This window comes from Anguilla rostrata, chromosome 14, assembly GCF_018555375.3.
Source record: "Anguilla rostrata isolate EN2019 chromosome 14, ASM1855537v3, whole genome shotgun sequence".
NCBI classification, from domain to species: domain Eukaryota; kingdom Metazoa; phylum Chordata; class Actinopteri; order Anguilliformes; family Anguillidae; genus Anguilla; species Anguilla rostrata.
The window spans coordinates 40,221,811-40,234,424 of NC_057946.1; the positions used below are offsets into that span (position 1 = coordinate 40,221,811).

Here is a 12,614-nt window from a genome sequence, read left to right on the forward strand (position 1 = left end):
AAAGCTACTCAGTGCAGGCACTTACTGGACCACTCAACCCTGGTCCTGGAGGGCCACAGTGCCTGTAGGCTACTCCACCCTGGTCCTGGAGGGCCACAGTGCCTGTAGGCTACTCAGCCCTGGTCCTGGAGGGCCACAGTGCCTGTAGGCTACCCAACCCTGGTCCTGGGGGTTCTCAGTGCCTGTAGGCTACTCCACCCTGGTCCTAGAGGGCCACAGTGCCTGTAGGGCCACTCAACCCTGGTCCTGGAGGGCCACAGTGCCTGTAGGCTACTCCACCCTGGTCCTGGAGGGCCACAGTGCCTGTAGGCTACTCAGCCCTGGTCCTGGAGGGCCACAGTGCCTGTAGGCTACTCAACCCTGGTCCTGGAGGGCCACAGTGCCTGTAGGCTACCCAACCCTGGTCCTGGGGGTCCTCAGTGCCTGTAGGCTACTCCACCCTGGTCCTAGAGGGCCACAGTGCCTGTAGGGCCACTCAACCCTGGTCCTGGAGGGCCACAGTGCCTGTAGGCTACTCCACCCTGGTCCTAGAGGGCCACAGTGCCTGTAGGCCACTCAGCCCTGGTCCTGGAGGGCCACAGTGCCTGTAGGCTACTCAACCCTGGTCCTGGAGGGCCACAGTGCCTGTAGGCTACTCCACCCTGGTCCTGGAGGGCCACAGTGCCTGTAGGCTACTCAGCCCTGGTCCTGGAGGGCCACAGTGCCTGTAGGCTACTCAACCCTGGTCCTGGAGGGCCACAGTGCCTGTAGGCTGCCCAACCCTGGTCCTGGGGGTCCTCAGTGCCTGTAGGCTACTCCACCCTGGTCCTAGAGGGCCACAGTGCCTGTAGGGCCACTCAACCCTGGTCTTGGAGGGCCACAGTGCCTGTAGGCTACTCCACCCTGGTCCTAGAGGGCCACAGTGCCTGTAGGCCACTCAGCCCTGGTCCTGGAGGGCCACAGTGCCTGTAGGCTACTCAACCCTGGTCCTGGAGGGCCACAGTGCCTGTAAACCACTCAACCCTTGTCCTGGAGGGCCACAGTACCTGTAGGGTCAATCAACCTTGGTCCTGGAGGGCCACAGTCTCTGTTGGGCCACTCAAACTCGGGTCCTGGAGGGCCACAGTCTCTGTAAGCCACTCAACCTTGGTCCTGGAGGGCCACAGGTCCTCTGTTGGCCACTCAACCTCGGGTCCTAGCCACAGTCTCTGTAAGCCACTCAACCTTGGTCCTGGAGGGCCACAGTCTCTGTTGGGCCACTCAAACCCTGGTCCTGGAGGGCCACAGTCTCTGTTGGCACACTCAACCCTGGTCCTGGAGGGCCACAGTCTCTGTTGGCCACTCAAACCCTGGTCCTGGAGGGCCACAGTCTCTGTTGGGCCACTCAAACCCTGGTCCTGGAGGGCCACAGTGCCTGTAGGCTACTCAGCCCTGGTCCTGGAGGGCCACAGTGCCTGTAGGCTACTCAACCCTGGTCCTGGAGGGCCACAGTGCCTGTAGGCTGCCCAACCCTGGTCCTGGGGTCCTCAGTGCCTGTAGGCTACTCCACCCTGGTCCTAGAGGGCCACAGTGCCTGTAGGGCCACTCAACCCTGGTCTTGGAGGGCCACAGTGCCTGTAGGCTACTCCACCCTGGTCCTAGAGGGCCACAGTGCCTGTAGGCCACTCAGCCCTGGTCCTGGAGGGCCACAGTGCCTGTAGGCTACTCAACCCTGGTCCTGGAGGGCCACAGTGCCTGTAAACCACTCAACCCTTGTCCTGGAGGGCCACAGTACCTGTAGGGTCAATCAACCTTGGTCCTGGAGGGCCACAGTCTCTGTTGGGCCACTCAAACTCGGGTCCTGGAGGGCCACAGTCTCTGTAAGCCACTCAACCTTGGTCCTGGAGGGCCACAGTCTCTGTTGGGCCACTCAAACTCGGGTCCTGGAGGGCCACAGTCTCTGTAAGCCACTCAACCTTGGTCCTGGAGGGCCACAGTCTCTGTTGGGCCACTCAAACCCTGGTCCTGGAGGGCCACAGTCTCTGTTGGGACACTCAAACCCTGGTCCTGGAGGGCCACAGTCTCTGTTGGGCCACTCAAACCCTGGTCCTGGAGGGCCACAGTCTCTGTTGGGCCACTCAAACCCTGGTCCTGGAGGGCCACAGTGTCAGTAGGCCACTCAAACCCTGGTCCTGGAGGGCCACAGTGTCAGTAGGCCACTCAACCCTGGTCCTGGAGGGCCATGTTATGACTGTACAGAATGTAATATTTATTGATTGTTGACTGATGTAAAGCAAAGTTTTGTTTTGGATTTTGTCTGACATAAAGATCTAAATATATTTTGTGTGGTGCATGATCTTGTTTTTATTGTTTTCTTATGCGAAGACCTTGACGTGACAGAAGAAGTCTTGTGATGCATTGGGTGTTGGCTGTGTGTAATGAAATATAAGAATTTCACTTATTATGTTTACTTTTGGGTGTTGCATTGCAGTTCCCAGGCGTATAATACGGTTGTATGATTGATGGTTCTTTCGTGTAGCTGAGACTGCTCTGAGCCATGGTTTGATAGTCAGTGTTGTGCAAGTTCACACTTCACAAGAGCAAGCTCAAAGTTCAGTCCACACAGATTAAAATGAACTAGTTCACGTTCATAGTTCACAATTTTGAGTTTTGAACTAAGTTCACAGTCCCAAAAATGAACTAGTTCATGTTCATTTCTTCCGTTTTTTAAATTCTATTCTATTCTTTTTCAGTAGAACCTCCTCCTACCCATCCACCCCAAGCCCCCAATCATTGCCACTGCCCACTTCCCAAACTAAATTAATTACTGTATACTACTATAGAATCAAGATTACTTTTAAAAGCCAAGAAAAAACAATGTGAGTATATGTTGTACCACTTAAACAATACATCATACTATGCAGAAAGTGAAAAAAGAGGTGCTGTAAAGGTATACTGTAGATGCAATGGAAATTTTATTTAGCCTGCATGAACCAAATTATGCAGAAGTTCAAAAACATAAAATAGATTCATATGCTTCCAAGCGAGCTGGTACAGGCTCCACCACTGGCTTCATTACAGTCGCTAGCTGAAAGATGTGCTATGATCAATCCTATAGTGGGACTTTTGCCGTTTATTGAAGGTGCAACAGAAATTTCCGGTGCCGTTGCCCGTAATCGAATGCTTTCATTTTTATCGCTCGACTGACCAAGTACCGTTAAAAAGCAAATTTTATGGGTTAGTGCTATTGGCTTATGCTAGCTATATCATATAAACCTCATACAGGGATCAGTAAAGGCTAACAACACACTAGCACTTACTTCTTGCTAGTTTTATCACCACTGCTGTGAAGTGAAATGTGGACGAACTACGTTTTCTATGAGAAAGGTTGCCTATGTCTATGCTGCTTACGGCACCCGACGAGGATTTACTGCAACCAGATGTAATTTTAGCAACGCAGCAACAAGTACTGCTAAAGCCCGTTCATATGAATATTTGAAAGACTTTTATGAACAAATGTATATATGTCTATGGTAAGCAGTGCGTGAGCGTCGTTAACTATCGCGAGAGCGTAGTTAACTCTCGCGAGAGTTAACGACGCTCACGTTCACGTTCATTAGCTGCAAAAGGATACGTCCAGTTCACCGTTCACCAGAAATATGAGCACGTTCAATGAACGCCGCTCTTTTAGCGCGTTCATGCACAACACTGTTGATAGTAAAGGTAGACTGGAGGGTTAACCACCTGAGCCCGTTCAGGTTCCTGCCACCGTTTTGGTTGTGTCAGCAGTAGAGACTTCGTCTGAGTGGCTCTGTGATGTTCATTTACCAGCATTTTACTGTCCTGCCATCCCTTCCTCCCAGCCCCCCTCGTTTCCCCTGATCACTGATCTGTAATATGCTGCTGAACTTCACCCTTCAGCTGCTCAATGCTGCTCACTCCTCTGCGGGTAGCTGCTCTTGCTCTCTTTCCCCGGCTGAGACGTACGCGCCGGTGCTGTGGGCTCAGCTGCTCCAGGCACAGCCGGGATGTTTTTCCGCTCCCGGGAGCACGCTGTGTCACCTGTTTTTCTTCTTCTTCTTCTTTTTGTTCCTTCTTAGTTAATTAGGTTTGATTTAGCCATTAATTGAATTGGGCTGTTGATTGGGACACGCGGGTCAGAGTGTTAAAGTGATTAGGTGGCTGAAACTCACAGATGTCTATTCGTGTCTAACGATGCCCCTCTCTCTGTCACTGCCTGATGATGGCACTCATTATGATGTCACAAAGGGAAGGGGCTGTTAAACTGGGCGACGCAAGCCGTTGCCCCATCGCCTTTGGATGGCGCTCGCTGTTGCGTTTAACCTTGACCCTGAGTGTGAAAGACATCTCTAGAATAAATATGTGAAAGTTCTAGAGAAGCAGTGTGAGACAGTGCACCTGGACGTAGCAGTGCAATGAGGAAGTAGTGTGAAGAGAGTGAGAAAAAGGAAGAGAGATGAAGGGAGGGACACAAAGAGAGTAATAAAATGCCACTGAACGAAGGCTTGTGAGTGAATGCCCAATGCTGACACATAGCAAATAAAAGATTAGATCAGCAGATAAAAACAATCCATTCAATATATTTTCAGAGTTGTCTTTCACTTTCCTAATTACAGTTTCGCCATGTATTATATCTCTCTGTTATATTTTGAGTGTTTGCTAAATTAAGTTCATGGCAATAAAGAACACAAAATTGAACTAAACTGAATTTAACAGAGGGAGTTTGAGGGGAAATTAGACACAGAAGAGAGAGTAGAGTGAGGGAGAGACAGGAGAAGCATTCATGGAGGGAAATGAAGGAGAAAGGGATAGAGAGGGTAGGAAAGAGGGTATGATACAGGTCCTCTCAGAGATACCTAATTGCCACTGATCTGTTCTGTGCTGTTCTGTAAAGCCCGATGTGGAAAAGCAACAGAGCACAATGGCACACCCTGGAAGGGAATTCTCCACTGTGTCACTTTTTCCAGATGGCACACGCCACACAGTGGACATTTGTTAATTTGTTAAAAACAACCGCTCCAGGACTTTCTTGCCCAAAATGAGGCAGAGGTGATTCTATAATCATAATCATGTGATCAAATTTACTTCATCTTCAATTATACTTTTTAACAGTCAGTAATGATCAGATGATGACTATACACCTGCTCCTCCTCACAAGCTCGCTTTCTAAAGAAATAGGTTATTCTACGGGCCATATCTGCAAGGTTGACAACATTAATCTGATAGGGTGTCATTTAGGAAACTCTTTTGAAAATATTGGATGTGCTTGGGTCCAAAGGTAACCAGGATTTAGGCTACCTCTCTGAACGCAGCGAACTCAATGTCTGATCCTGTCCTCCATGCATATCGTGCTGTAGCTTTTCATTCTTTGATAGCGCCATTGCACTGATGATCATACAGCACCACATTGGAGTGAAGCTGCCATTGCCGTTACTAATGATAGAAACCCACTGAATGCAGCGTTAGTATTTATAATGTTTTTTTGTGCTGACACCGGTCAGAATTTTGTGGCACCCCAAAATTTGATGGAAGCGGCCACCTGAGAATTCGCTGTGCGGGAGAGTCCTGCCACTGTGCGTACCTGGTGAGTCACGGCTAAACGTGAGCACTGCACCTCACTAATATGTGCACAGCTATTAAACACGTTTGGGTTACACTTTGCACAGAGTGCGTAACTCTATCACAGTGCATGCATGGCTCTGAATCATTCAGAAGCATGTTATGCAGCCATTTTACTCAGAGACTTACTCCTGCTCTAAGACACGTTTGAAGAAAAGTGCTGCTTTTTTATATCCGTCCTTTATAAAGATATTAAATCCTGCTAATAAAGGTGGTATATGTGCTTTATGAACGCTTCAGGAATACATACTACATGTAAACATTTGGGCAGGATTATATAAAGTGTTTATGTACACATGAGGCAAAGGTGGCCTCTCATCTGCAGGGCTTGCTGCCTAACATCCCATAAACCTCTGTAACCGTGAAGCAGCTTATAGATAAGATCTGTTTCTCACTGCTTCAGTTACCTGGCCAATAGAAGGACAGGGAGGCATGGCAGCGTCTGGTTCCATAATGGTACAGGCTGTCACCCCCAACAAGTAGTTGGTATCTTCCACCTGTGATGTCATGTGCAGAGTGCTTGGCTGTCAGTGGTTGCCAGATGGCAGGTGATGGACACAAAGACGCGTATTAAATGTCAGCTGGCACTGATACAGTTCATCCAGATCGAGTTACTTTTGGGACCATCCTGCTAAAGAAGACACAAGGTTTTGAAATGCAAATGTGTCCTGAAAGTCCTGCCACTATGCACTGAAAAAAAAGAATGTTTCATTGGATAAACCGAAGATTGAATTTAAACAGTTGTCGGGGATTGTATAATTCCTAAGAGGAGGACTGCTATTGGACAGTCATCTTCTTCAGTGAGGGAAGCTCACTCTGGGAACACACTTCCTGCACACATAAAAAACTGCAACACATATCGCTCACCTAGCTTACCTGAAATTGTTGGTAGAAGACAACCAAATGTGTGCCCATGCTCTGTAAACATCTCTACAGCTTGACTCATGCTTTCATGTTTGGCTATACGGGCACATTTACTGAAACGTTTATCAGTGTGCACTGTCCCTGTAAAACTAAACTGAATAAAGTTTGTTAAACCTATATTGAATTTTTAGGTTCGTTCAAATTTTCGGCTGAGCCTAAAATATACAGGTGTAACAAAATGAAATAAAATTTTAAGGGTAATCCAATTAAACTTTTTTTTTTCAGTGAAGGACTGAATAAAAATATGATATGAAAAATAAATGCAAAAATATGATGGGGTCTGATTACTCCATCCCTTGGTCCACAGTTGCATTTTGACTCAGGAGCTCTTATGTGATTAGATTTGCTAACTGAATTGGGCTGTTGAGTGGGACATATAGGTTTAAGGGCGTGGTGTTAAAGCGACCAGATGTTTGAAGCACAGATGCCCATCTGTCCCTCCCCCACGACCTTCTGTTAGACCTCCCCCTGCCCAATTCTAGTACCCAGCATGCTTCTGACCTGCCTGAAACGTGATGGTTTCCCTTATTATGATGTCACAAAGGGAGGAGTAAGTGGAGGCTGGCCTGAGAGAACAGTGATGACCATCTGACAAGTTAGCCCCGCCCCCCCCCCCCCACTGAAAGCCTCACTGTGGAGGAAATGGGTTCACTTTAACTGAGCGGAGCTGGGGTGTGTCTCTGTACCCTGAGGGAGGCACTTGAACCTGGACTGCTTGTCCTCGATCCAGCGCAGTTTGTAAATGTGATTCCCCCGTACCCAGTGACCCTGCTTGGCCGAGTCTGCCAGGTGCGTGCCGTTTGGCGGAGGGGCTGACGGGGGCCGCGCTTGTGTCTGCAGGTTGGGACATGCGCGTGAGCTGTTGCCATGGCGTCTGCGAGGCTTCCGTTCCTGTCCGTCTGTGTGGCGTGCGCCGTCGGCCTGCTCCGTGAGTAACCCCGCCTAATTTCATTCCTGGGTGAAGAAGTGCATGCAGCACTTTGCTTTATCAGCGGTCATGTGAGGCAGGACAAGCTAACACAGCCATTTAACACTGTTGTGTTGACTAACATTGTTTATAGTTAATTCAGCATATTAGCTTAGCTCTTCTGACCATATGAATATATGAATCATTGAGATGGAACATTTGCAGTGCAGAGTCAGAGTTATGCTGCTAACAGTAAACAGAACTCGTGCTCCAGGCTAACAGAATTTTTCAAATGTGTATATCCCCCACCCCCCCAGGTCTGGCCCGAGGGGAGGAGTCAGTTGTCCATGCTAAGGTGGGAGGAGTGGCAGAATTGGGCTGCAGGCTGGCCTCGGATGCCACGCCCCCACCGCTCTTCCCCCTGCATGTGGTGGAGTGGGTGCGGCGAGACTTCGATGTCCCGGTCCTGATCAAGTTCGGCCCATACGCCCCCCGCGTGCATCCGAGTTTTGAGGGTGAGTCCACACCACGATCCGGACCTCACACTAAAGCCCCCGGGATGTCATTATTAGGAATGATTATGTAAATTTTACTCATGCCCTATGCACACACACACACACCAAAGCACACACACACACACACCAAAGCACACACACTCCCCACACACACCTACACACACACTCACACACACACACACACACACACACCAAAGCACACACACTCCCCACACACACACCTACACACACACACTCACACACACACACATGCACATGCGCTCATACACACTCACACATGCTTACACACACACACACACACACACCAAAGCACACACACTCCCCACACACACACCTACACACACACACTCACACACACACACATGCACATGCGCTCATACACACTCACACATGCTTACACACACACACACACACACACCAAAGCACACACACTCCCCACACACACACCTACACACACACTCACTCACACATGCACACGCACTCATACACACTCACACATGCTTAGAACACACACACACACCAAAGCACACACACTCCCCACACACACACCTACACACACACTCACTCACACACACACACATGCACATGCGCTCATACACACTCACACATGCTTACACACACACACACACCAAAGCACACACACTCCCCACACACACACCTACACACACACTCACTCACACACACACACACACATGCACACGCACTCACACACGCTCACACATGCTTACACACACACACACACACACACACACACGCACTCACACATGCACACACACACACACACACACACTCACACATGCACACTCACACATGCACACACACGCACTCACACGCACTCACTCACACATGCATACACACGCATGCACACACACACACACACACACACTCACACACACACACACACATTTTTTTTATAATCATGACCCATGTGAATGATCACTCCTCCGGGACCGGTACACGTCAGGTGGGGAAGTTAGGGACTCTCCACTGTTCAGCTTCATGCAGACTCCTCACTTCCTGTGTTCTGCTGAAATCCTCACCTGGACCCAGTCAACAATGCAGGATACTAATCGTTACTTTTGGACACTCTCAGAATGGTGGTTGGGTGGCAAAATGCTGGTTTTGTGCTGTATCGCGCCGTTGGCTCTCCTGGTGGCACATCCAGGACATGACAACATGGCGCCACCATCACATTTTACACACGACTGGCTACGACCAACGTGCGCGATAGTGTGTGGAGATGTGGTGGCATCTTGGGTTCGTGGGCATCTTGGGTTTATGGGCATCTTGGGTTCGTGGGCATCTTGGGTTCATGGGAATGTGCATTTGCATAGGGTTTTGACATAGTGGGAATCGAAAGATTGTTGAATTGAGAACTTTTGAGTCCTGAAGCCTTTTGGGAGGATACTGAATAGGAAGGAGTTGTTTGGCCCCTTTTCACTTTGTTTGCTCACCATGTCAAACACACTATCACTGTAAACTATGGTGATGTTATATCCCTGAATAAACTCACTATCTCTGAACTGTGGAGCAGTTTAATTTGCATTGTCTGGAGCAAGAGGGCTGAAGTGGCCCTTCCTCTGAGGTAGTGCGTATAGCGCTGAGTCTCTGATTCTGACCAACGTTGTAGCTGTAGTATTGCACTGTAGTTCACCATCACCTAATCCTCACCACCACCATGGCCATAGCCTAATTTTACCTCTTCACCACCTCACTGTGTCCCAACATTACCTCCTCACCACCTCACTGTGTCCCAGCCTTACCTCCTCACCACCTCACTGTGACCCAACCTTACCTCCTCACCACCTCACTGTGACCCAACATTACCTCCTCACCACCTCACTGTGACCCAACCTTACCTCCTCACCACCTCACTGTGACCCAACCTTACCTCCTCACCTCCTCACTGTGACCCAACCTTACCAGCTCACCACCTCACTGTGACCCAACATTACCTCCTCACCTCCTCACTGTGACCCAACCTTACCAGCTCACCACCTCACTGTGACCCAACATTACCTCCTCACCACCTCACTGTGACCCAAACTTACCTCCTCACTGTGACCCAACCTTACCTCCTCACCACCTCACTGTGACCCAACATTACCTCCTCACCTCCTCACTGTGACCCAACCTTACCAGCTCACCACCTCACTGTGACCCAACCTTACCTCCTCACCACCTCACTGTGACCCAATCTTACCAGCTCACCACCTCATTGTGACCCAATCTTAGCTTCTTTGCAGCCTCACTGGGAATTGACCATAGCCTTGTTATTTCCTCAGGCTAACCTCACCCTGATAATGCCTAAACTCTGAACCCTGGCATGAAGGAGTTCCCCAAAATGGAACCTGTTTCACAGCTCTCTGAGCTTCTGTAAAACTCTCCCTGGGTTTAGGGTATCGCTGGGAGGAGAATGTGGTTGTAAACGCGGCTCTCTTTCTTTGTGAATGTTTTTCTCGCTCTCTGTCTGTCACTGTTATCCGGATTCTGTGACAATAGCACTGAGCAGGTAGGGCTTTGTGCTTTCAGACAATGGCCTGATGCAGCAGTCTCAGATTGCGCGGCATTAGCGTTCTCACGCCGCGCTCTCTAAAAGGAAGGCCGAAGGGCGTATGGTCGCGTTATGAGCCTCCGTGTTATGAACAGGGCTCATATTAAAGCAGACCCAGAGGGGAAACAACAGTTGAATTAATGTCAAAGCCATGGAAGCAGTCTGGTGCCCTCATGTCTAAAGAGATATGGTGATGAAATAATACATCAGTTGTAAGAAGTTGAATCCTTTATTTCCCAGAATTGCTAGCCTACATCACAACAGACTTATTTCTCCATATATAAACTCCTGCATGGATTGAAGGCAGGATGGTGCCTAATTCAGAAGGCAAACAAGTCAGCCATCTTGTCCACAGGGGCTTGTGTATATATATATAAATACAACCATACTTGTATAAGTACAGTATTTATAGGAGGCTGAAGCAGTATTGCCCAGGTGTCATGTTTGATATGTTTGGTAGACAGCAAGACTCCAGAGAACATAAAGATAAGAAAACCATAAAAACGATCACTGCAGCAAGTGCTGGTGACTCAGGCCTGGGCATGCTGGGAGAACTGGCATGCTCGCTCGCCCATTCAGTGGTTGGTTGTTTGGGGTGAGGAGCCCATTTGCTTGCCCACTCAGTGGTTGGTTGGGGTGAGGAGCCCACTCGGTGGTTGGTTGGTTGGGGTGAGGAGCCCACTCGGTGGTTGGTTGGTTGGGGTGAGGAGCCCACTCGGTGTTTGGTTGGGGCGAGGAGCCTGCTCGCTTGCTCATTTGGTGGTTGGTTGGTTGGTTGGTATGAGGAGGTGAATAAAAGGTTCTGCAGCTAGCAGTTGGGGGACTCAGGGGCTCACAGAGTCTGCGACACACAAAGATTCTCAGCTGACCTGCAAGCATGTTGGGGATTCTGTGGGTGAGAGAGGAGAGGACATGGAGAAAAGCTGACTGCACTGAAGAGAGAGAGACATGGAGAAAGGCTGACTGCACTGAGGAGAGAGAGACATGCAGAAAAGCTGACTGCACTGAGAGAGAGAGAGGCATGCAGAAAAGCTGAATGCACTGAGAGAGAGAGAGACATGCAGAAAAGCTGAATGCACTGAGGAGAGAGAGACATGCAGAAAAGCAGACTGCACTGAGAAGGGAGAGAGACATGCAGAAAAGCTGACTGCACTGAAGAGAGAGAGACATGCAGAAAAGCTGACTGCACTGAAGAGAGAGACATGCAGAAAAGCTGAATGCACTGAGATAGAGAGAGACGTGCAGAAAAGCTGAATGCACTGAGGAGAGAGAGACATGCAGAAAAGCTGACTGCACTGAAGAGAGAGAGACATGCAGAGTGCTGGTTATGCTTAATTGGCATGTCAAGGGAGATTTTATTTTGCTGAGAGGTAAATTTACTGACAATCATAAAAAAGCGGATAACAGTAATTAAGTCGTGAGTCAGTAAGCTGACAATGATTAACTATTGATGCAAGAGAAAATAACTTGTGAATTACTGCAGTTATTCACTGCTCCTCAGGTTGTGGAATGACGTTACGTATTGTACTGTCAATGGTATACAATTTCCTTTTTCTCTTTCTCTCTCTACCTCCCTCTCTCACTCTCCTCTCCATAGTTTCTCCTCACGTGCTGTCTTTCTCAAGCTATCTGCTTGAGCAATTTTTCTATCATCCAGTAAAAATGCCTTTTTGAACAATATTGTTTTTCAAGTCACAACACAGGCACGAAAGTTCCATCCCCCAGCTAGATACCCCTCCCCCTTTAGCTGTCATAGCAACTGAATTTAAATCCAAACTCCCAGCCCTGGGAATTCTCACCCTGTGCCACACAGAGTAACATAATATCACTGAATTGGAGGCAGTCAGTAGTGGTAGTGTAGATGGACAGGAGGTAAATAGGGTTAAGTGAAACACTACACAATTTCCCCTTGGCTGGACAATTTGCATTGTGCTTGCAGCTGGGCTTTTAAAATCAACACAGCATGGTGTGTGGGTGTGTTTGTGGCAGAGAGTGAGAGGATTTGTGTGTGTTTTTGGTGAGCGTGCAAGCGGTTGTGCATGTTTGTGTGATCGTGAGAGAATGTGTGTGTTTTAGTGAGTGTGTGAACGTTTGTGTGAGTGAGAGAATTTGTGTG

General features: G+C 48.8%; 1 protein-coding gene across 1 annotated transcript in view; it reads left to right on the top strand.

Annotated features, from left to right (window-relative positions):
* The window catches only part of LOC135239260 (uncharacterized), a 55,115-nt gene that overhangs the window by 11,776 nt on the left and 30,725 nt on the right, over positions 1–12,614 (top strand). Inside the window, exons 2-3 of the mRNA XM_064307803.1 lie at positions 7,363–7,450; positions 7,747–7,944. Of these exons, the coding sequence (XP_064163873.1) occupies positions 7,390–7,450; positions 7,747–7,944 (259 nt within the window). The 5' untranslated portion in view covers positions 7,363–7,389. The remainder of the gene's footprint in view (positions 1–7,362; positions 7,451–7,746; positions 7,945–12,614) is intronic.